At 63.8% G+C, this 20,124-nt stretch overlaps 1 protein-coding gene across 1 annotated transcript in view; it reads left to right on the plus strand.

Annotated features, from left to right (window-relative positions):
- LGR6 (leucine rich repeat containing G protein-coupled receptor 6) overlaps positions 1-15,432 on the plus strand; it is a 65,777-nt gene extending 50,345 nt beyond the window's left edge. The window contains exons 8-18 of the mRNA XM_037070533.1: positions 383-454; positions 618-689; positions 1,665-1,733; positions 2,436-2,507; positions 2,703-2,768; positions 3,637-3,708; positions 4,080-4,151; positions 5,272-5,397; positions 6,127-6,290; positions 9,850-9,930; positions 11,755-15,432. Coding sequence (XP_036926428.1) covers positions 383-454; positions 618-689; positions 1,665-1,733; positions 2,436-2,507; positions 2,703-2,768; positions 3,637-3,708; positions 4,080-4,151; positions 5,272-5,397; positions 6,127-6,290; positions 9,850-9,930; positions 11,755-12,941 — 2,053 coding nt within the window. The 3' untranslated portion in view covers positions 12,942-15,432. The remainder of the gene's footprint in view (positions 1-382; positions 455-617; positions 690-1,664; positions 1,734-2,435; positions 2,508-2,702; positions 2,769-3,636; positions 3,709-4,079; positions 4,152-5,271; positions 5,398-6,126; positions 6,291-9,849; positions 9,931-11,754) is intronic.
- Positions 15,433-20,124: the final 4,692 nt, after the last annotated feature.

The raw sequence follows: 20,124 nt of genomic DNA on the forward strand, positions 1-20,124 counted from the left end.
AGCCCTCACCCAGATCCCCTGGACGTTCTGTTTCTTCCACTTTAGTCTCCTCCCCCCACACACCCTCCCCTTCCCCCTTGGGGACCCTCCAGAGGGCTCCTGCCTGAGTGACAGAGGTGGTGGTGATGGACAGGACTCCCCCCCAGCTGAATTGCCCTAGGGCTTCCTTAGGCCCCACACCCACCACCTGCACAGGGAAGTGGGGGCAGGGGTGATGTCCGATGAAGAAAAGTCACAGACAGGGTTGAACCTGGGTCTCCCGGCAGGTGTCCCTTTGGTCTCTGGCCTTTCGGGGGGGGGCGGTCCGCCAGCTCCCTGCAGCCCGTGTGTCCCCATGAGGCCACATGTGTCCCCGGCCCCCGCTAACCATGCTGCCTTCCAGGGGCTTCCACAACAACAACATCAGGGCTGTCCCAGAGAGGGCCTTCATGGGGAACCCGCTGCTGCAGGCGATGTGAGTCCCGACTCCTCCAGCAGCGTCTGCGGGCCGGGCCGGGCCGGGCGGCCGGGCGAGGGGGTGCTCTTCATGGGCTCCGTGGGGGGAAGACGGCAGAGAGCTGCCCTGGTCCTGGCGGAAGGCGCCCAATCCCTGAACTCGGTGTCTGGGGCTCTTTCAGACACTTCTACGACAACCCGATCCAGTCCGTGGGGAGGTCGGCGTTCCAGGACCTGCCGAAGCTGCACACGCTGTGCGTTGCCCCAGAGGGGGGCCCCTGCCCACCCCGCCCCTCCCTCGGGCTCAGACCCCAGAGGCAGGAGCTCCAGGCCACAGGCCTCCCCTTGCTCGGGCCCTTCCCAGACGTGGTGACTGGACAGCCTCCCGGCCCCTGTGGCTTCTTCCCAGCCCCCAAGTGGGTGGGCAGGGCCCGTCCCCGGGCAGGGCCTTGGACCCGGCCTCTGCAGGTGGCTGGATCGGGTGGCACCCTCGGAAAACTCCAGGGCCGGTTGCGGTTCTCCAGCTCTCGGCCGCACTGCTTTGCTTCCTCCCTCCCGCTCCGCCAGTGCCAGCCCAAGTCCCTCCCCTTCGTGGAAGCCCCGCCCCTTCGTGGAAGCCCCGCCCCCAGTGACCTCCAGCCTCAGCACACTGGCTTTAAAGCACGTGCTTCCCTTGGGGGTCCTGTGTCACCCTTCTCCCCACCCTGGGTGCGGACTGTAAGGACATCACACGGCTGGATCCCGGGCCCAGGCCCTGCTCAGGCAGCAGCCTGAGACACTGCCCCCCCCCACCCCGCCTGCCCCCTCTCCATGTACAGGTCCCTGGGCTTCCTGTCTCCCCAAGATGTGGGGTGAGGGGGGAAGCTTCCGTCTGAAGCAGCTTAAGAAAGGGGTGCTGAGGAAACCGCAGAAAACAAGAGTTTCGGGGAGCCCCTGTTTCAGGCTCTGAGCAAACCTAGCAGCCCGAGCTTTCTCCAAAGCACCCGGGCCATCACCATCCTAACAGAGGTGATGCCTGAACGACTCGGGCGCCTGTTCCGTCTGGGCTTTGTGGCTGCTCCGCCCCCGCTGAGCACAAACCGGCCTCCACCTGGGCAGGGAGCTGTGGGGCTTGGGAGGAGGATGACACTCCCCCCACGGGGTGCGGAGGTCTCTGTGGGGAGAGCCCCGAGGGCCAGCGCTGGTGTGGACCCGCTCAGACCCCGCCCTCAGGCTGCGGCTGTCTCCAGGTCCCTGAACGGAGCCGCGGACATCCAGGAGTTCCCAGACCTCAAAGGCACCACCAGCCTGGAGGCCCTGTGAGTGGCTCTCTGGCCGCCCGCCCCCCCCTGGACTCCATCCGCCCGGTGTCTGATGCCTTGCTTGCCCCTGTCTGGCCGCCTCCTGCTGGGGGCTCCAGAGGGCGCCCCGCTGGGCCCCCAGGCCACAGCAGACTCTGGATGGGGCACCGCTGCGGGCAGGGTGGGTGGCAGGTGGTTTGGGGTGAGTGACTTCAGGGTCCCTCCCCCAGCCATGGGTGCCTGAGGCCCTGCAGCAGAGAGGGGGTGAGGGGCCGCCTCCTTGGGCTTCTGAAGTGAGTGTCAGCCTAAACTTTCTCGCTCACCCCTGGGGGGAGGGGGGCAGGGGTCGGGGCTTAGCGGGCCCTGAGACAGTTTGAGAGAATGAATGGGACAAGTTAGGGATCTCCTGTCCCGCCCATGTCACCCAGCCCACCCAAGGCACAGTGGGAGGGCACTCTTTCCGGTGGCTCTGCTGTCCCCTGAGACTCGCTGGCATCCGGAAAAAACTCTCCAAGGATGACTGGGCCTTGGGTCTTTCCTGGGACACCCTGTCCCTGCACCAGGCAGCTCTCCAACCTGCCCCTCCCTGGGCAGCCTCTGCTCTCCCCTTTCTTCCCATCTTCTCTCTCCTGAGGCACAGGAGTGGGGGGGACAGGTGCCGGGTTCCCCGGGCCCCACCGCCTGCTTTTCCCCCCCGTCCCCGGCTGCATCCCCCTGCAGGACCCTGACCCGCGCTGGCGTCCGGCTGCTCCCACCCAGGATGTGCCAACAGCTGCCCAGCCTCCGCATCCTGTGAGTGCCCCCCGCCCCTACAGCCCCACCTCACGCCCGGGTCCCCCTGGGCTGCAAAGGTCCCTCCTGGTCAGGGAAGGGTCAGGTGTTACGTGTGTCAGCAGCCATGTCCCCGCAGGGTCACCCCGCCTTGGCTTCCTGACGGGGCTGGTCCCCTGGCCCCATGTCACGCCGGCCCCCACCCCCCCTCCCCAGGGAACTGTCTCATAACCGCATCGAGGAGCTGCCCAGCCTGCACAGGTGCCGGACGCTGGAGGAGATGTGAGTGGGGGTGGGAGAGGGTGTGAGCAGATTCCCGCCGGTCTGCAGGGAGGGCTCCGCACACTGACCTTCCCCCGAGGGGGGGCGGGGGCTGGGCAGAGGCCTGGGCAGCAGCTGACGGGCCAGGAGCCGGTGCCCAAGGGGACTCCAAGAGGCTCCCTGAGGGTCGAGAGCAGCATGGCAACGAGGGACTGGACCACGGTCCGGACCCAAGAAGACCCTGCCTTCAGAGCACACGGTCACTTCCCCTGGCAGCATGTGTACTCTCGTGTGTGCATGCTGTTGTGTGACACACACACACACACAGTGGGGGCCCGGGTTCCGACTTGACAGGGAACAGAGTCACGTGAAAGATTCTCTCTGAGGAGGTCCCCCGCCCCTGCTTTCTCCAGCTGGCAGGGCCTCCTGGGTCTGTCCCCAGGTCTCCGCGGGGCGATCAGTGCCTTTGGGGGCCTGGGCGGGATGTCAGGGCCGGTCGAGGTGCCTCAGTGGGTGCCGAGGCACCAGCCTCTCAGTCCGCTGAGCAAGGGCTGAGCAAGGGCTGGGCGGGACAGGGCTCCGGTGCTGGACCAAGGCCTGGAGGACCCGAGGGGCGAGGTCACTGGGCGGGGAGCCAGGCCCCATGGGAACCCTGGAAACGGACTCTCCTTTGGGCCACAGGGACAGCACGGTGGCTTTGTCCCCTGACCCACTTACCCAAAGCAACCGGACCCCTTTGATGCTGGCGACTGCTGCGGGCTAGGCCCTCACTCTCTGCGCCAGGAGAAGGGGGGGCTCTCCCTTCGCTGCCCAGTGTGTTTGAGGGGGCCCGGTCTGGAGTGCAGCCAGGGCCGGAGCCCCCGGTCACCAGCCCGCCTTGCTGCCCTAGCGGCCTCCAGCACAACCGCATCTGGGAGGTCAGAGCCGACACCTTCCACCAGTTGAGCTCCCTGCGGACCCTGTGAGTACCCGTGTACCCGGCTCGGGGGACATCTGGGGACGGCTCAAGGCCACTGCCCTCGTGATGTGGACACACCGTTGAGCACACAGGTCCCTGCACACACAGCCCCCAGCACACACACACACAACGGGCCAGGTGCCCACACCCCCCAGATGGCTTCTCCAGCTGCATCTCCAGTGGGTGCCCAGGGACTGGGAGGCTCTGAGGCCAGGCTGCCATGTCCCTTTTGGGGGGCCACAGCCGGGAGCCAGGCTACAGATGCCTTCACCTCCAGGAATGGCTCAGACGGGGGCGAGTACAGGAGAACCAGGGGAGGGACAGGGAGTCCTCCATGTGTCCCGTCCCTCCTCTCACACCCTCTCTGCCCGCAGGGACCTGAGCTGGAACGCCATCCGGTCCATCCACCCGGACGCCTTCTCAACCCTGCACTCCCTGGTCAAGCTGTGAGTGCCTCTGTGTCCCCGTCCTGGGTGCTGCCAGCCAGTGGGGACAGCAGGACCCATGCAAGAGTGGGCACCGGCCTGGGAGCCTGGCCACATGTCCCGGGGACAAGGGCTCCAGCCTCATCAGTCACGGGGACCGGCCATGTGATCGGCCGTGGGGCCTGTTACCAGAGAGCCGCGCCCCCTGCAGGCTGTGGGATATCACCTGGGGGTGCTCTGCAGCATTTCGGGGACCTGGGCCTCCCTGTGCCCCACCCTGCCCCACCCCTCCCTTTCGCCGCCCACAGCCCCGAGCCCCTCCCAGCACTGGAGGGTGGAGGCAGAAGGGGAGCCAGGGTCCCAGCGTGGGCATCCCTGTGCAGTGCTGCCATTCTGCGGGTGGGGTGCCGCCGGCCGTGGGGTTAGGTGGGACAGGGCAGGTAGCGTGTCGCACTGGCCATCTGGCCGTGATGTCAGCGTTGGAAGGGCCACTGTTGTGCAGCCACCGCTGTGGCGAGGCCCACGCGGCGCCAGGGGAGCTGCCTGCTGGCCGCGTGTCCAGAAGGCACGTCTACCCGAAGGGTCCCCTTCTGGTTCTTACTGAGACCCCTCCCGGGCTAGCACCGACTCCACCTCAGGGACCCTCCGCGCCCACGCTCGCAGTCCCCCCAGTCTGGGCTCCGTGGGCTTGGGCTGCAGGGCTCTCCTCCCTCTGACTCGGGGCAAGACATACCCGGCCTCACCTCTGGCTGCAGAGGGGACGGATGACCAGCCGGCCAGCTTTGTCCAATACCAGCTCTGGGCTCCAGTGTCATCCGAGAGTCAGGGGCGGGGTGGGGCCTCCTGGATGGGACTCCCACCTGGCACAGGAGCTGTGGCTGAGGGGCCCGGTCACTCCTGAAGCGGAATGACCCCTGGTGGACAGTCAGTGCCAGACATTTGATGAGTGAATGAGCGAATGAGTGAGCGAGTGTGTGGTGCCCGGAACCTCTGCTGGCCGCCCTCCCCACCCCGTGCCCAGAGCTGCCTTCCCAGCCTGTGACTGCCGGCCCTTTGATCCTCTCCTCTGGCCACACCCTCAGCTTGGCCCTGGCCCCACAGTCCCCCGACTGCCAGTAACCCTGACCGTCCACTGTCCTAGGGACCTGAGAGACAACCAGCTGACCGCACTGCCCCTGGCTGGGCTGGGGGGCCTGGTGCATCTCAAACTCAAAGGGAACCCGGCTCTGTCTCAGGCCTTCTCCAAGGACAGTTTCCCAAAACTGAGGTGAGGGCCTGGCTTTCTTCCACCCCCGCAAGGGAGGTCTGCCCCTGGGCAGCTCAGAGGCCGTGAGGGACACACGGAAGCCACCGGAAATGCTTGGTGTCCAGGCTGAGCGGAGGGCTCATGCCCCCCTTCCCGGCCCTCCTCGGCAGCATTTCCCTGTTCCAGCCCAGGGGACCCCGTGAGGACGGAAGAGGATGGGAAGGCCCCTGCACCTCACTGCCCCTCCCCCTCCCCACATCTGGGCTGCGTCTGGGCCCCTGGAGCCAGGGCAGAACGAGGCCGCTGAGCGGAACCCCGGTTGCAGCGCCCACCCAGCACTCATGGCAGCCAGGGCCCCCCCTCACAGGGCACCTGTCCAGCTTGATGTGCCGGAGGGGGGGCCAGGGTGCAGAGGTCACCGGGAGAATCCCGTCTCCTTCAGTTTAAAGAAGAGGTGCTGGCTGGGAGGGGACCAGAGCCCCCCAGTGCTGTGTGACTTTGGGGGTCCTCCCCCCACTCTGAGCCTGCCGAGGACAGCAAGTCCATGGCCCCTGGCTCCATTCTCCAGACTGAAATGTGCCCAGACCTTCCGAGGCAGGAGCCAGGCTGCTGACCCTCGAGTGCAGTGCCAGGAAGCCACCGGCAGGGCGCGGGGGCATTCCGGGGTCGAAGGGCAGGCACTGGGTGTGGGGAACCTGGGATGAGGCCCCAAACGTTCCTGACGCAGCCGTGTCCCTCCCCGCCCCGCAGGATCCTGGAGGCGCCCCATGCCTACCAGTGCTGTGCCTACAGGGGCCTCTGCACGGGCTTCTTTAAGGCCCCCAGGCCGTGGGAGGTGGACGACTTCCACCCAGAGGAGGAGGAGGCTCCCAAGAGTCCCCTGGGACTTCTGGCAGGACAAGCCGAGAGCCACTGTGAGTGACGGAGACCTGGGGAGGAGCAGGCGGGGTCTGTGGAGGAGGGCAGGCAGACCAGAGGCCTGGGGACCCCGAGAGAGGACTCAGGGAAGGGCTGTCTCTCCGACGTTGCACCACAGAGGTGCGCCAGAGACACTAGCGACGGAGGGGGCGCCCTTTGCATTCACAAAGCCCCTCGCCCCACACCCCTGCCTCCCTGCCCTGTGTGCACGGTCCCCTCTCCACACTGTCTCCTTGAAGCCCTTCAGCTGTGGGTCGTTCTCGGGAACACATCCATTTCCCCCGAGGAGGAGGCTGGAATTAAGTAGATTAAGTTCAACCTGCTTCCAGAAAAAGTCCCCACTTCCATCCTGGAGGCAAAAGGAACGGCACAGGGAGTATGCTGGCCGTGTCTTCCTGCCCCTCGGGTTTCAGAGGGACACTTCTGAGGCCACCAGGTGCCCGAGGGCCTCGCTGAGAAGGGGACCCCAGCCAAGGCTGTCGGGGCCAGATGGGTCCCCGTTTCTGGAAGATTTGGGCAGAAGGCAAAAAGTGGGGGCAGGTGGCCAAGGGGAATCTGAGGGACCACCTCCTGAGGATGTCTCAGGTGAGGACAGGGACCAGCCCCCGCCTGCAGTGGCAGGCAGAGTTCTGCATTCCTGTCTGCTCTCTAACCCTCTCCACCCTCCGACAACTGAGGAGTGAGTGGAAAGATGAAATCTGAATGTGCAAGGAGAGTATCTCTCAGCGATGCAGACAGACCCAGCCTCTAGACCCAACAGACTGACCGCCAGCAGCCGGGCGCCTTGGACAAGGCCCCCAGCATTGCCGAGCCTGTTTATTGCTCTGTAAAGTGAGACCTGCATCACATACCCTCTGGTTGGATCAAATACCACAGGTGGCGACCAGGGTCCACCTCTCTGGCCGCCACCCCGCTCCTGAGATCTGTGCCTGCTGGTGCAGGGGGCAGTGTGTGGACAGGTGATGGGGTCTCTGGGAGCGCCCCCCACCATGTGCTAAAACCCCCCTCCGCCAAGGAGGGTGAGCACCAGGCAGAAGGCCCTGCAGCTGGGCTGTCCCCAGGACGGCTGGACATCCGCAGTACACCCTCTCAGGGGCTGGAAGGAGCAGTGGAAACTCTGCTTGCTCAGGGTGAAACTTCCCGCCAGGCCTAGGTCTGCGAGGACCTTGGGGCGGTAAGATCTAGGGCAGGGCCAGGAGCTGCCGCTTGGGCCAGAATCGATTTCCTCCTCGCTGGGAGAGCGGTTACTAGACCCCTTGGCTGGGACTCTCAGCCGCAGACTGACTGACTCCTCGGGCATGTTTCATTCATGCACTTGGACTTCAAAGTGCAGCTGGGCCCCACTCTGGAGAGCAGGCTCGGGCGGGAGGGAAGGTGGGGAGAGAAGGAAATGCCAGGGTCGGGCACACAGTGGCCTCCGCAGCTGAGTCTGGGCCGCAGCAGCTCCCCTGCTGCCGCCTTCTGGACCGATCCCAGTGCCGATGTGAACCCTTCGGGTGGGGCAGAAGGGCCTGCACGGGAAGCCGTGGGAGCCAGACAGGGGGACAAGTGCCACTGCCACCTGTTCGTTGTCCCCCGTAGACAGAAGAGAAGCCCCGGGCGCTGACTCTCCAACCTGCACATGGTGCAGGAGTTTCATCTGCATAGTCGGAAACGTTTCAGATTGTTTCAAAATCCTGATACAATCTGTGGACCCTGAGATGTCTGTCCCTCCCCTCCCCGGGCCCCTCTCTGCTAGAGCCAGCCACCATTTAAGAAACATTGTGCCCTGGCTGGTGTAGCTCAGTGGATTGAGCGCGGGCCTGCGAACCAGAGGATGGCAGTTCGATTCCCAGTCAGAGCACATGCCTGGGTTGCAGGCCAGTTCCCTGCAGGCCAACTCCCAGCAGGGGACGCACAAAAGGCAACCATACATTGATGTTTCTCTCCTTCTCTCCTTCCCCTCTAAAGATAAATAAATAAATAAAATCTTTAAAAAAAGAAACATTGTAACAGAGAAACACTGTAACAGAGACTAGGAAAGAATCCACTGGTATCCGCATGGTACCCAGCATGGCACATTCTTTAGCAATGTGTTTACCTTTCTAATCCTGTTTCTCCAACTGACTTAGAATCCTGTTGGAAGGATGGGTGGAGTCAGCTGAATCCCACCTCTGAGTCAGTGTAGATGGTGCCCTTTTTCACCTTAGGGACGGCCTGCGTCAGCGTCTCTGGTGAAAGGGACACTGGCCCCTGCTTTTGTAAAGCTCCCCCCACCCCCCACATCAGTCCTCCCTGGGAAAGCGTCCTGTCCCGTCCCCGGCTCTGTGGTCAGACACACCTGGGTGTGGAGTCAGCCCTGCGGCTTGCTCGCTCACTGGCCGAGGCTGGGGCGAGCCACCTCCCTCCCACAAGCCTCGGTTTCTTCTCTGAGACGATGCCCAAGGGCGCCAGCCCACAGAGTGGTGACGGCGCTCCCTGTCTGTGCTCATAAGCTGCTTGAGATCCGGCCGTGTCAGGTCCACCATGTCCACGCCTGGCACGCAGCACACATCGGGCTCCGAGTGTGAACCTCCTCGTGCCACTGGCTGGACCACCCTAACCCTGGGACTCAAGCACGTCACTGGCAACGGCGACTCCCCCCTGGGACCCTGAGGGCCGCCTCCTGGAGAACGTCGTCTCTCCTGTTCTGCCCTCCTGGAGGACACAGCACAGGAGAACGGTTCCTTCGTGCCTAACAGGCTGTCAGCCTGTTCAAAGATTTTATTTATTTTTAAGGAGGGAGAAAGAGAGGGAGGGAAACCTCAATCAGCTGCCTCTCACACACCCTGTACTGGGGACCTGGCCTGTATGTAACCCAGGCATGTGCCCTGACTGGGAATCGAACCAGCGACCTTTGGGTTTTCGCGATGACGCCTCACCCACTGAGCTACACGGGTCAGGGCTCCTTTAGCGTTTTGAGGACAGTCCTTGTGTTCCCACTCACCATCCCAGCTGCTGGACTGTCTCACACACGGGGCTTCCACTCACTGTTCCTGGGGTCTCCTCCTCTGGACTCGGGTTCAATTCTTCATCTTAAGAAGACGTCCCTTCTTACTGTATTTCTTTCCCATTATCATTGGTACCCTGCCCGCCCAGCAATTCCCCCACTGTTCTCCATGTCTGTGAGTCCTCTTTCCTTTTTGCTCCATCCCTCCACCCTCTAATGCCCCCCCACCCCAGCTATCAGAGGCGTCCTCTGCAATGCGCTGTGTTTCCAGTGGGACAGGGAGTGACAGTGCCGGGCCAGCCCTGGGGTCACCAGCTCCTGTCCTCAGGCTGCGTGCCCCCCCACACACACACTGCAGGCAGCCCCTGCACACCCTCCCGCCTGGACAGGGCGCAGAGCCGGGTCACAGAGAGCGGGTCTCTGCAAAGAGCCCAGGACGTGGAGAACCCAGCACGGGTCACAGGGTGCCAGCCAGTGTTCACGCCTGGGGGCCCAGAGGGGCTGTGCTGGGAGGGGTGAGGCGGGGGACTTTGTAAAGGTAAAGGGTGGGCATTTGGAGTCCAGCCACTTTCTGGTCTTCCCGTCAGACGACCTGGACTTGGACGAGCTCCAGCTGCAGGCAGAGGACAGGAGGCCGCAGCCCAGCGTCCAGTGCAGTCCCGTTCCAGGTCAGCTGGGGCCGAGGGGGCCGGGGCAGGGCGGGGACACAGGGTCAGCCAGGTGTGCTTGTGGCTGTGTGCAGGGCTCGCTGTGTCCATAACCCACCTCCTGGGGAGGACGGCCTCTTCTGTGACTCCTGGGCAGCAGGGGTGCGGGGGGGGGGGGTCAAAGAAACCTCTCCAAATCCACCAATCAGAGGTCTCACATCCCAGAGGAGATGCCCCCCATTGAGAAGAGAAGCATTGCTCGGAGGAGTGCCAGGCGGCTCCTGACCACTCCCCCAGCCTGAGACCCTCAAGGGGGCGGGGCTCTGCAGGGTCCCTTCTCTGCCCTCTGGGCTCCGTTCAGTCCCAGAGGGTCTCACGATGCCCCAGGGTGGGAACCCCAGAGCCCCCAGGGAACTACTTAGGGCACAACCAGCCGTTACCGCTGAGGAAGCTTCTTTAGAGCTTAACCTAAACCCATCTTCTGTAAAGAAAGAAGGAAAATCCTCTCCCCTGGGTGCAAGTCATCTTCGGGTGCACCGGGCACAGTGCCCAGGCCAGGACAGCAGCTGCTCAGCATCAGCCAGGAGCAAGGGGCAGTGGGCTTCTCTGTGTCACCCACGCCTGTGCTCCACGTTCCCGGCCCCCTGTGGCTCGGGTGCCTCTTTCCTCCTCGGCCCCCCTAAGGCTGCAGCTGCACCTGCCCACACCTGCCCTCCGAGCCCGCGACTGCCATGCGCCCTCTAGTGGCTGCCCGGGCAGGCGCGCCGACACAGAGCGGGAAGCGGGCGCTGTTTTTTCCGACCTGGACAGAAACTTCACCTCTGAAAACCGGGAGTCAGCAGGTGAAAGAGGACATTTCAAGGACCAAGTCCCACTTGAACTTACTTTAACATGTGGCTCGTACAAACGGCCAGGTAGATCATGTATTTCGAGGAATATGAGAGGCCTGGTGAACAGTACCTAACAAAATTTTAACTTTAAAAGAGAATAAAAGCTATATGCAGTGAAACCCCAGTGGAGTTTAAAACTCTCTATGTATATACGTATCTTTTAATGGAAGGAAACATACCAAAATGATGGCTTCTCTCTGAGAGGTAGGATCATAATTAGTTTTAACTTTTCCATGCTGTATTTTACAGATTTTCTATAATCACTACCTATTGCGTAGTAATCAGGAAAAAATGTGTTAAAATGGCTCCTAAATTTTTTTCAAATCCCCAAGCTACATAGCCATGCACGGCAAGAAAGGCGCCTGGAGCTGAGAGGATTGAAGACACAATATGTCCAGAATGACCAGGCGATGAGAGGACAGAACCTAGGGGCCTAGAGGGGAAGAGGCAGGGTCTGAACGCCCAGCGCAGAACCAGACTCGAAACCCCAGAAGTCCCCTCCGGTTTGATTTAGGAAGCTGCGTGTACCCGAAATGTGCCTCCCAGCTGCAGGGAGACGCTGTGAATACTAAATGTGGTCTTTGTCCCTGGCCCTGAACTAGGGGCATCAGGGCCATCCACAGCCGGGTCCTCAGGGGCTCCCTGGGCCCAGGCCAGGTGAGCAGAGCCTTGGCCACAGGGTGGTGGCTCTTGGGGCAGCCCCTGCACCCAGGTGTCTCTCCTCCAGCCACAGCCCAATCCTGACGGCCTGTCCACTGCTTTGGACCTGCCTGTCCCTTCCTTTCTCCCCGAAGCTGCTCCCTCGAAAGGACAGTGTGCTTACCCCTTGCTCACCACCTGGGCTAGCAGTGCGTTTGTGTGCTCTGTGTGTGCCTGTTGTGAGTCTCTCCCCTGGGTCACCCCAGCCCCAAGGGGGTCCCTGCAGCCCGGGACCACGCCTGCCCTCTCCCCACAGGCCCCTTCAAGCCCTGTGAGCACCTGTTTGAGAGCTGGGGCATCCGCCTGGCCGTGTGGGCCCTCGCGGGGCTGTCACTGCTCGGCAACGCGCTGGTGCTGCTGAGTGTCTTCGCAGGGGGGCCCGGGCCCCTGCCCCCAGTCAAGTTCGTGGTCGGTGCCATCGCCGGGGCCAACACCGTGACTGGCGTCTCCTGCGGCCTCCTGGCCTCCGTGGATGCCCTGACCTTCGGCCGGTTTGCCGAGTACGGGGCCCGCTGGGAGTCGGGGCCAGGCTGCCGGGCTACGGGCTTCCTGGCGGTGCTCGGGTCCGAGGCCTCGGTGCTGCTGCTGACTCTGGCCGCGGTGCAGTGCAGCGTCTCCGCGTCCTGCGCCCGGGCTGGAGGGAAGGCGCCCGCCCTGGGCAGCGTGCGGGCGGGGGCTCTGGGCTGCCTGGCGCTGGCGGGGCTGGCTGCCGCCCTGCCCCTGGCCTCGGTGGGGGACTACGGGGCCTCCCCACTCTGCCTGCCCTACACGCTGCCCGAGGGCCGGCCGGCCGCCCTGGGCTTCGCCGTGGCCCTGGTGATGCTGCACTCCTTCTGCTTCCTGGTCGCGGCCTGTGCCCACATCCGGCTCTACTGTGAGCTGCCGAGGGGCGAGCTGGGGGCGGCGTGGGACGGCGCCCTGGTGCGGCACGTGGCCTGGCTCATCCTCGCCGACGGGCTGCTCCACTGCCCCGTGGCCTTCCTCAGCGTGGCCTCCATGCTCGGCCTGGTGCCCGTCGCCCCCGAGGCCGTCAAGTCCGTCCTGCTGCTGGTGCTGCCGCTGCCCGCCTGCCTGAACCCTCTGCTCTACCTGCTCTCCACCCCCCGCTTCCGTGGGGACCTGGGGCGGCTCCGGCCTTGGGCGGGTGCCGCACGGCCCCTGGTCTCGGCCGCTGCCAGCCACCTGCAGAAGAGCCCCTGCGACTCCACGCAGGCCCTGGTGGCCTTTTCTGACATGGACCTCATTCCGGAAGCTTCTGAGGCTGGGCGCTCCCCCGGGCCAGAGACCTATGGCTTCCCCGCCGTGGCCCTTGTCTCCCAGGGGGGCACCAGGTTGGAAGGCGGCTGCTTGGTGGAGCCAGAGGGAACCCACTTGGGGAACCAGCGGCCCTCCGTGGGCAGGGCCGTCCAGCGCTCTGGCTCGGTCTGTGCCTCCCACGTGTAACTGTCCCCACCTAGTGTCCCATCTGCTTCTTCCCTCCCCTCCACGGACGGCGGCTGCTTGTGAAAGGAACACAGCCCACAATCAGCTCTGTCGTGCCCAGGAGGAGGGCCCCGCCTCTGGCTCCCTGGGCCCCGTGTCCATCACCCGTGCGTGATCTGGTTTCCTCTGGGCTGTTCTTTGGGCCCTGGCCACTCGACTCTGCTTCAGGGAAGGGGCCCTCATGGGAAGGGCCGCAAGGGACGGCCAAAGGCATGTGGGCATCTCCCCCATCGCTCCTGGGTCGGACACAGCACATGCCCTGTAGAGACGCATGGGGCCTCTCTGAGGGCCACAGGCCACGCCCGTGCCACGCAGGCTCTGACCATCCCTGCGGCAGGGGGCCCATCGCCACCATCTCGCCCAGCTGCCCCAGCCGTCAGATGCAGGGCGCGCGTTTGCCTGTTCAGTTTCCATGGACGGCCGACCTCTCAGCGCTGCTCTCTCCCAGGGGCTCCACCTCATGCTCTCCAGGGACCCCACGAGGAGCCCTGATCCCAGGGGCTCAACCTGGGTCAGGTGGGGACATCAGCCAGCAGAGTCTGCACCTGCGAAGGACAGGGGGTGTTGCCCTGTGGTTCGTTCCCATGCCGCCTCGTGCCAAAGCCAGGTCCTCCCTCTGAATCCCGGGCTCCACCTTTTCTGAGGGGGGTGGCCCTCAGCCAGAAAACTGGAGGGCCATTACTTGCATGGGTGTGTTGTAGGAGGCATGACAGAAACCGGTGCCTGGGGGCCCAATAGGCCAGGACCCTTCTGCCTGGCCCATCACGCCTTCCTACCTTGCGGTTCGCCCGGTGCCTCTGAGCACCCCAGGGAGGCCCCTCCCCACCCAGACCCACACACTCGGAGCGAGGCAATGAGAGCAGGACCCCTCTGCAGACACACGAAGATAACCAGGAGGATTCCTGTCCCAGGGCACCCCGACGTTGGCCACATCAGGGCAGGGGCCTGGAATCTGAGACCGAGGGCAACACGGCCCACTTCCCGAGTCCCCTGTCCTCAGCCAGCCCCCAGCCCCCTTCCCAGGGGGAAGATGACACTGAGACAGTCCTTTGGAGTCACAGCCTGGCTCTTCCTCGGTGCCCCTGCTGCTCCCAGACCGGGCAGGCGCTGACCCGAGTCCATAGTGTGCACGGGCCACGCCACCGCCACATGGCTGAAACTGGGAGCAGAACGGGCCCTTCCCTCCATCCCATCCGACCTGCTGAGTGGCCCGGACTCTCGCAGGCTCTGGAATGGGTGTGCTGGCCTCAGGACCGGCACTCTCCACGTGCCGTGCGCTCCTTTGGCGGTGGGTCATTCAGGAATGCCAGGCGCCCGTTCCCAGGGCTGACAGCAGACGTTAAGTGTGCTCTGGTTTGGGCACTGCTAACGGGTGACTCTTTGGTGGGGAGATGCTCTCCAAGATGCCCAGGGTTGACAAAGTCAGTGTGACATTGGCAGCCTTGACTTCTAGGAAGTCACTCAGACCCCACCCTTGGGGTCCGGAAGCTGTGGGGAGTGGGGTGTGGCGGGTAGGCCGCGTGCGGGAGGTCCTGAAGTCGTGGACTGCCCAGGTAGGGGGCCACTCCCATGAAAGGGGCTGGTGCGCCTTGGCTGCCGGCTCTGGGTGATGCCAGAATTGCGTCCCCGCGAGGACCCAAGCAGGCACCCGGGCTGGCCCTGCTGGTGGGGAGATGCAGGCCAAGCAGAGGCATCTTCGCCCAAATCTTTTCCTTCGTCGAAAGCCGAGTAGACGTCATGTGCTTGAGGAAAATAAGGCGGCGACAGGAAGTGTCTGGCTGTGAGTCTCACTCAGAAAGCGAGTGGGCCGGCCCTTCGGGGTCTCCATCGTGGTCAGGAGACAAGGTCGGTTTTGTGCGACTTTGATGAGACACCGAACCGCAAACCAAAATGATTCAATCTCTGTAAGAGCATTTTGTTTGGTCCACAAAATCTCCCCAAACGGCGTCCTTCAGGGGAAGGACCTGTCGAAGGGCTGGGGCTCCGGGTGCCTTGTCCCCTCCCAGATCGGCCGGCGGAGAACTTCGAGTGGTCGAAAAACCAGGACTTCTGAAGCACCCAGCCACACGGGAAGGAAACAGCCCCCGGACTCAGTGCTGAGATCCGAGGATGAACAGGGCCCCGCCTGGGCCTTCTCTCTGCCTCCTCTCCCACCCCCAGCTTCCCAGCCTCCTCCCCGACTTGGCTTTCCAGGAGGGGTGCAAGGTTTAAGGATGGGGGAGCTGGGTGCCGATGACTCCGAGGGGCTTGAGTGACTCCAGTGACGGAGGTGCCCGCGCGCCTTCCTTCCTGGCCCCCCTGTAACTACCTCGGCTCCGGGGTGGCCACGGGCCCCCACCCCACCCCCGTCACTCCTGGGTCTCGGTCCCACCGTGCCTGGGCTGTGTGAGGTGTGAGGACTGTAAAGTGTACATTTTGGGATTCTTCTGTCCAATAAAGCACCGTGAAGTACCATGTGTGTCCCAGGCTCCTACTTCTGGTGGACCCGGGGGGCGGCCTGGGGGAGCAGTCCGGTGTCCAGTCTGTTCCTCAGCCTGGCCTCTGAGCCCGGGCACCAGGGGCCCCGCCAAGGAGGCCCAGAGGGGCCAGAACCAATGGCCCTCACCCTGTGTGCTCCCACTGGGTCAGAGACAGTCGTGTGGAGAAAGAAGCAGCTGGTGGGCTTCCAAGGACTCGAACCCAAGCCTGTGCTTTGGTCTCCTGACCCCAAAGGTCAGCTGCTCCCCTCTTCTTGGGCCCCCTTCCTCTCCACTCTCTGCCTCGGGAGCCTGGTCCCCCAAACCTTGCTTCAGAGGGGGGTGATGTCCCAAGACAACTGGCGGGCCCCTTTGCAGGATAAGAATGCACAGTAAGACTATCTGTAAGATCGCCCTGGACCGACGGGGGGGTGGGGCAGGTGGAGCTCAGCAAGATGGGCGTCATCCCCCAAACCAAAAGGTCACCAGTTTGATTCCTGGTCAGGACGTCTGCCTGGGTTGTGGGCCAGGTCCCCAGTTGAGGGCATGCAGGAAGCCACTGACTGATGTTTCTCTCCCTCTCTCCCTCCCTCCCTATCCCTCTATCTAAAAATAAATAAATAGAATCTTTTTTAAAAAGAATATCCATAAGGTAAATTCCTGGAGGAGGGTGCTCGGCGGGGGTGGGCAGGCGCTGGGGCCCAGGTGGGAGCTGTGGCGTGAAGTGGAGTCCACCTGCAGCACTTACGGGCACGTTCAGGTGCACCGGGCCCGGGAGGGTGTGTCTCCCAGAAGGAGAGGCACCGAGGCCTGAGCGGGCAGTTGGAGCTGAGACCGGGGAGATCTGTGTCCCCGAGGCTGCCACCCTGGCAACCCCGTGTCCTGGGACGCAGAAAGCAACTGCTGAGGTGGTTCTGCCTCTTCTGGACCCGCTGCTGCTGCTGCTGACTCGGCCTGCGTCAATCCACGGCCGCTGCAGACGGGATCCCCGGTCTTCTCAGGCCGTCCCCGCCAGCTCGCCGCTCTGCCCCCCGGCACAGGGCCTTGGCTCCTCTCAGCATGTCCCAGGGCGGTGTCCCGAGAGCCTGGGTGAGACTCCCACCAGCCAGCTTCTTTGTCTCCACTAGGCCGAACACAAGTCAGCAGCCAGCTGTGGCCGGCCACGGGGGCCAGGCCCTCGGGACTCTCGGTCTGTGTGCGGGCTGCTCAGGCAGAACAGAGCCGTCCGGGGGTGCCTCTCACGCCCACGACCACAGCCCTTTCTGGGGCCTCTGAAGGCCGTGCTCAATGACTTTTTGTTGGAGAAAAAGAATCAGGGAATTAACGTGTCCAAATACGTCCGTGAGGGTTCTGTTTCCCCACCTAGTGGGGACACCTGGCCAGGAGACGCAGCTTCCCCCTGAACGACCCCGAGGCGTCCCAGAGACCTGCCCCAGGAGGCCCAGACACCAGCCTGCGCCCTGCCCTGTGCCGGTCCTCTCCGTTCCAGAACCCCACGCACGTCCCAGTCCCTCATTCCCACGCGCGCTAGGCCCTCTGCCTGGGCCTCGGCTGCTGCCTGCTCCCCGGCGGGGTGTGCCCCCGGCCCCACAGCTTGTCCTGTTCCCTGCGTGCAGGGCTGGAGCCCCCCAAGGTCTAGGACTTGTTCATTAAGGAAGCCGTGATTTTTGTCTGCTCAGGTGAGTTGGTAGAGTTTTGCCACCAGCAGGTAGGCTTCCTGACACCCCTTCTTGGCCTCCCCTGCCCACACACAGTGTGAGGGCGAAGAGGGCAGCTGCTGACCGGGAATGTGGCTGGGCAAGGGGGATTGTTGGGGTGGGCCATCAGGAGGGGAGAGGGGTGCAGCGGGGGAGGCCCCTCGCAGTAACCTAGGACACGGTGTGAATGTGGAAGACTGATGAGCATGGAAGGGAAAGTGGGTGGGTGACTGAGACCCACCTGGTCCCCTCATCCCTGCCCCTGAGGCCCCCAGACTCTGCCCTTGGACGTCACAGGTGCAGTCAGAACCACAGGGCCACCGGGGCTCTGCACTGGGAGCTCCCTGCAGAGCTTCTCGCTCTGCAGAGAGGAGCCTGGGGTGGGGGCACTGCTCTGGGGGCGGAGCGGTGGGGGTGTGTGGATACTGGCACTGGGTCCAGAGTCCAGGAGTCGTACAACAAGGCTCTGGAGCCAGCCGGGCCTGGGTGGGAGCCCCAGACCTGACAGGGCCGGCAGGTGTCTGTCTGAGGGTTTCCCTTAACCCGAGTCTGCGTCGTCAGCGGAAAACCGGGGTGGGACGGCACCTAAACTCTGCAGGCTGTTGAAGTTGGCAAAGGAGATTCTTCGAGTGAAGAAGTGAGTGCTGGGCACAGAGTGAGTGCTTGGGAGCTGTCGGCTGCTCAGTCCCCCCCAGCGTGGGCGTCTGGGAGCTGCTCAGCTGGCAGCACTGGAGATGGGGGGCTGCCTAGAGGTGAAAGCAGGCGAGCCAGGCACCAGCCTGTGGGTGACCGTGGGGCACACAGGACCCTGGAGGAGGAGGCTCCTGGTCACGTTCTGAGGTCGGTGGTGAGTTGCCAGGTGGGGGAAGCTGGATGTTCCCCCCGCAGGGGCCACCCCCTGAGCCTGTTCTGGCACTCCTCAAAGGCAACTTCCGCATCTGCAGGGGACTTGCAGGCTTCAGCCTCAGCCCCCAGGAGGTGCCCTCTGCTGGGAGGTTGGGGGAAGCTGCCTACGCAGGACATCTTTGAAGTGGAGTTGCCCGGTCCCGGTTGAAGGTGAGGGGAATGGAAGGAAGGGTCACTGGTCACCCCTGATAGAAACCGAGACTTGGGGAGAGATGTGGGGGTTCTGGGGGGCCTGGCAGGAGCTGGGGGTTGGGCTGGAGGAGACATCCCAAGAAACAAGGACAAAGCGGAGAGTGTTGTCTCTGGGTGTAGCAGGGCTGTGCGCAGGCCTCTGCTGGCTCACGGGCAGCCCGTCCAGGCACACCGCACGCAGCCGGCCTGCCTGGGGAGCGGGTTTGGAGCCACAGCACCCCTATTCTCCCGTCCTTGTCCTTGCCTCCCCCAGGCTGCCAGGCCTATAAACAAGACAACCTGGGCGGGAGGTCGTGGGGGGCGGGGCACACACTGGTGGGAAAACACACTCGTCTGGAAAGGAGCTTTATTTGTTCGTGCTGAGTCCCCACGGCAGCTGAAGGATGATTGGCTGGCCTGGCCTTCACCCGAGACCGCCCACGAGGTGGGTGGACAATCTGCTCTGGTTTAGACGCTCCTGCGGATTGTGGGGCGGGGAGGGCCCCAGGGAGGGACCTTGCAACCTTCAGTGTTTATGTGATTGGTCACGGTGTCATCTCTCCTCTTGAATTAGGGTTTGGGGGTGCTCAGCTCTCCTGCCCTAGAGCAGATGGGCGCAGAGCAGCTCTAGGGGCCGCCTTGGGGTGACCGCAGTCTCCTCCCTGTCCCCTGCTAGGCGCTCCATGCTCGCTGTCCCAGGCCCTGCATGGGCGCTTCCTCTCAGCCAGTCCTCACAACAGCCCATGGGTCAGGTCTCTGTCACGTTTTGCAGGAGAAACTCGGGTATAGGAAGGTGGCCGGCCGGCCCCGGGGCTCCCGGTCCCAAGCCTGCTCCCACCCTTCCTCGGGCTTGTTCCCTCTCACTTCTGTTCTGCAGCTGAGTCCTTGTGCCTGCTGCGTCAGAGGCGGGTGGGCGGCCTTGAAGAACTGGCAGCTCAGTGCTGCTCACCCTCAGAGAAGCCCCTGCAGCCCCCTGTCACCAGCTCTTGGCCAGGCTCTCGGGCAGGGAGTGTGAAACAGACCCCGGAGCAGTGGCCGGGGCCAGAGTTCACCATTCCCCCTTCATAAGGGACGGGCGAGGACGCCTGGGCCACTGCCTGTGAGCCACGCCTCTCACGGCCAGGAAGGCAGAGGGAATAGCACTCGTGCAGGCGACGAGGCAGATGGCCAGGGGTGCTCAGGTTGGGCGGCCCTGTGGCGGGAGTGGGGCATGGGGCGCAGCTGCTTCTGTGAGGGTGGGTGGAGGAAGGGGCAGGGGCCGGGCAGGACGCCCTGGGAGGACTTGAAGGAGGGAAGGCGAAGCCGGCTTTGGCATCACCAGAAGACCGTTCCTGTGGCTGTGGGACACGTGGACTGTGGAGGGCCATGGCTGGGGACGAGCAGACAAGGTAGCGGCTGTGTCTGTGCAAGGAGAGGGGCTGGCAGCAGCCGGTGCTGGGGCAAGGGCAAGGCTGGCAGCCGAGGGCTGCCTGGGCCGAGGCAGCGGGTGGGGTCTGGCCTGCAGGGCTAGGCCTTCCCCCCCCTGCCCCCGAGCCCCTCTGCCACTGCACGCCCACCTTTCCTGGTCACAAAGCTGGGGTTCAGGGTGGCCCAACAGCCACAGGCACTTGGTCCACGGCCTGCTGCATGAAGGAAGTTCCTAAGGCTTTGGTGCTGGCAGTCACGGTAGGGGCAGACAGTCTGAGAAAGTCGCCACCTTGGACAGTGGGTGGGAAGACAGACACCCCTGCCCACCAGTCCTGGTGCTCACGCTGCCCCGGGCCTCACGGGTAGGAAAACAATGAGCACCCTCCTTGCCAGCTCCGGCCTGAGCTGGGCTCCGCTCACAGCTGAGGCCACCACGGACACACTCACGTCTAGGACCCCGAGTTGGACACAGCACATGTGAGCAGAGATGAGCCTGGAGGCAAGTGG

Source organism: Sturnira hondurensis, unplaced genomic scaffold (assembly GCF_014824575.4).
Source record: "Sturnira hondurensis isolate 20B ecotype Veracruz unplaced genomic scaffold, ASM1482457v3 Scaffold0018805, whole genome shotgun sequence".
Lineage (NCBI taxonomy): Eukaryota > Metazoa > Chordata > Mammalia > Chiroptera > Phyllostomidae > Sturnira > Sturnira hondurensis.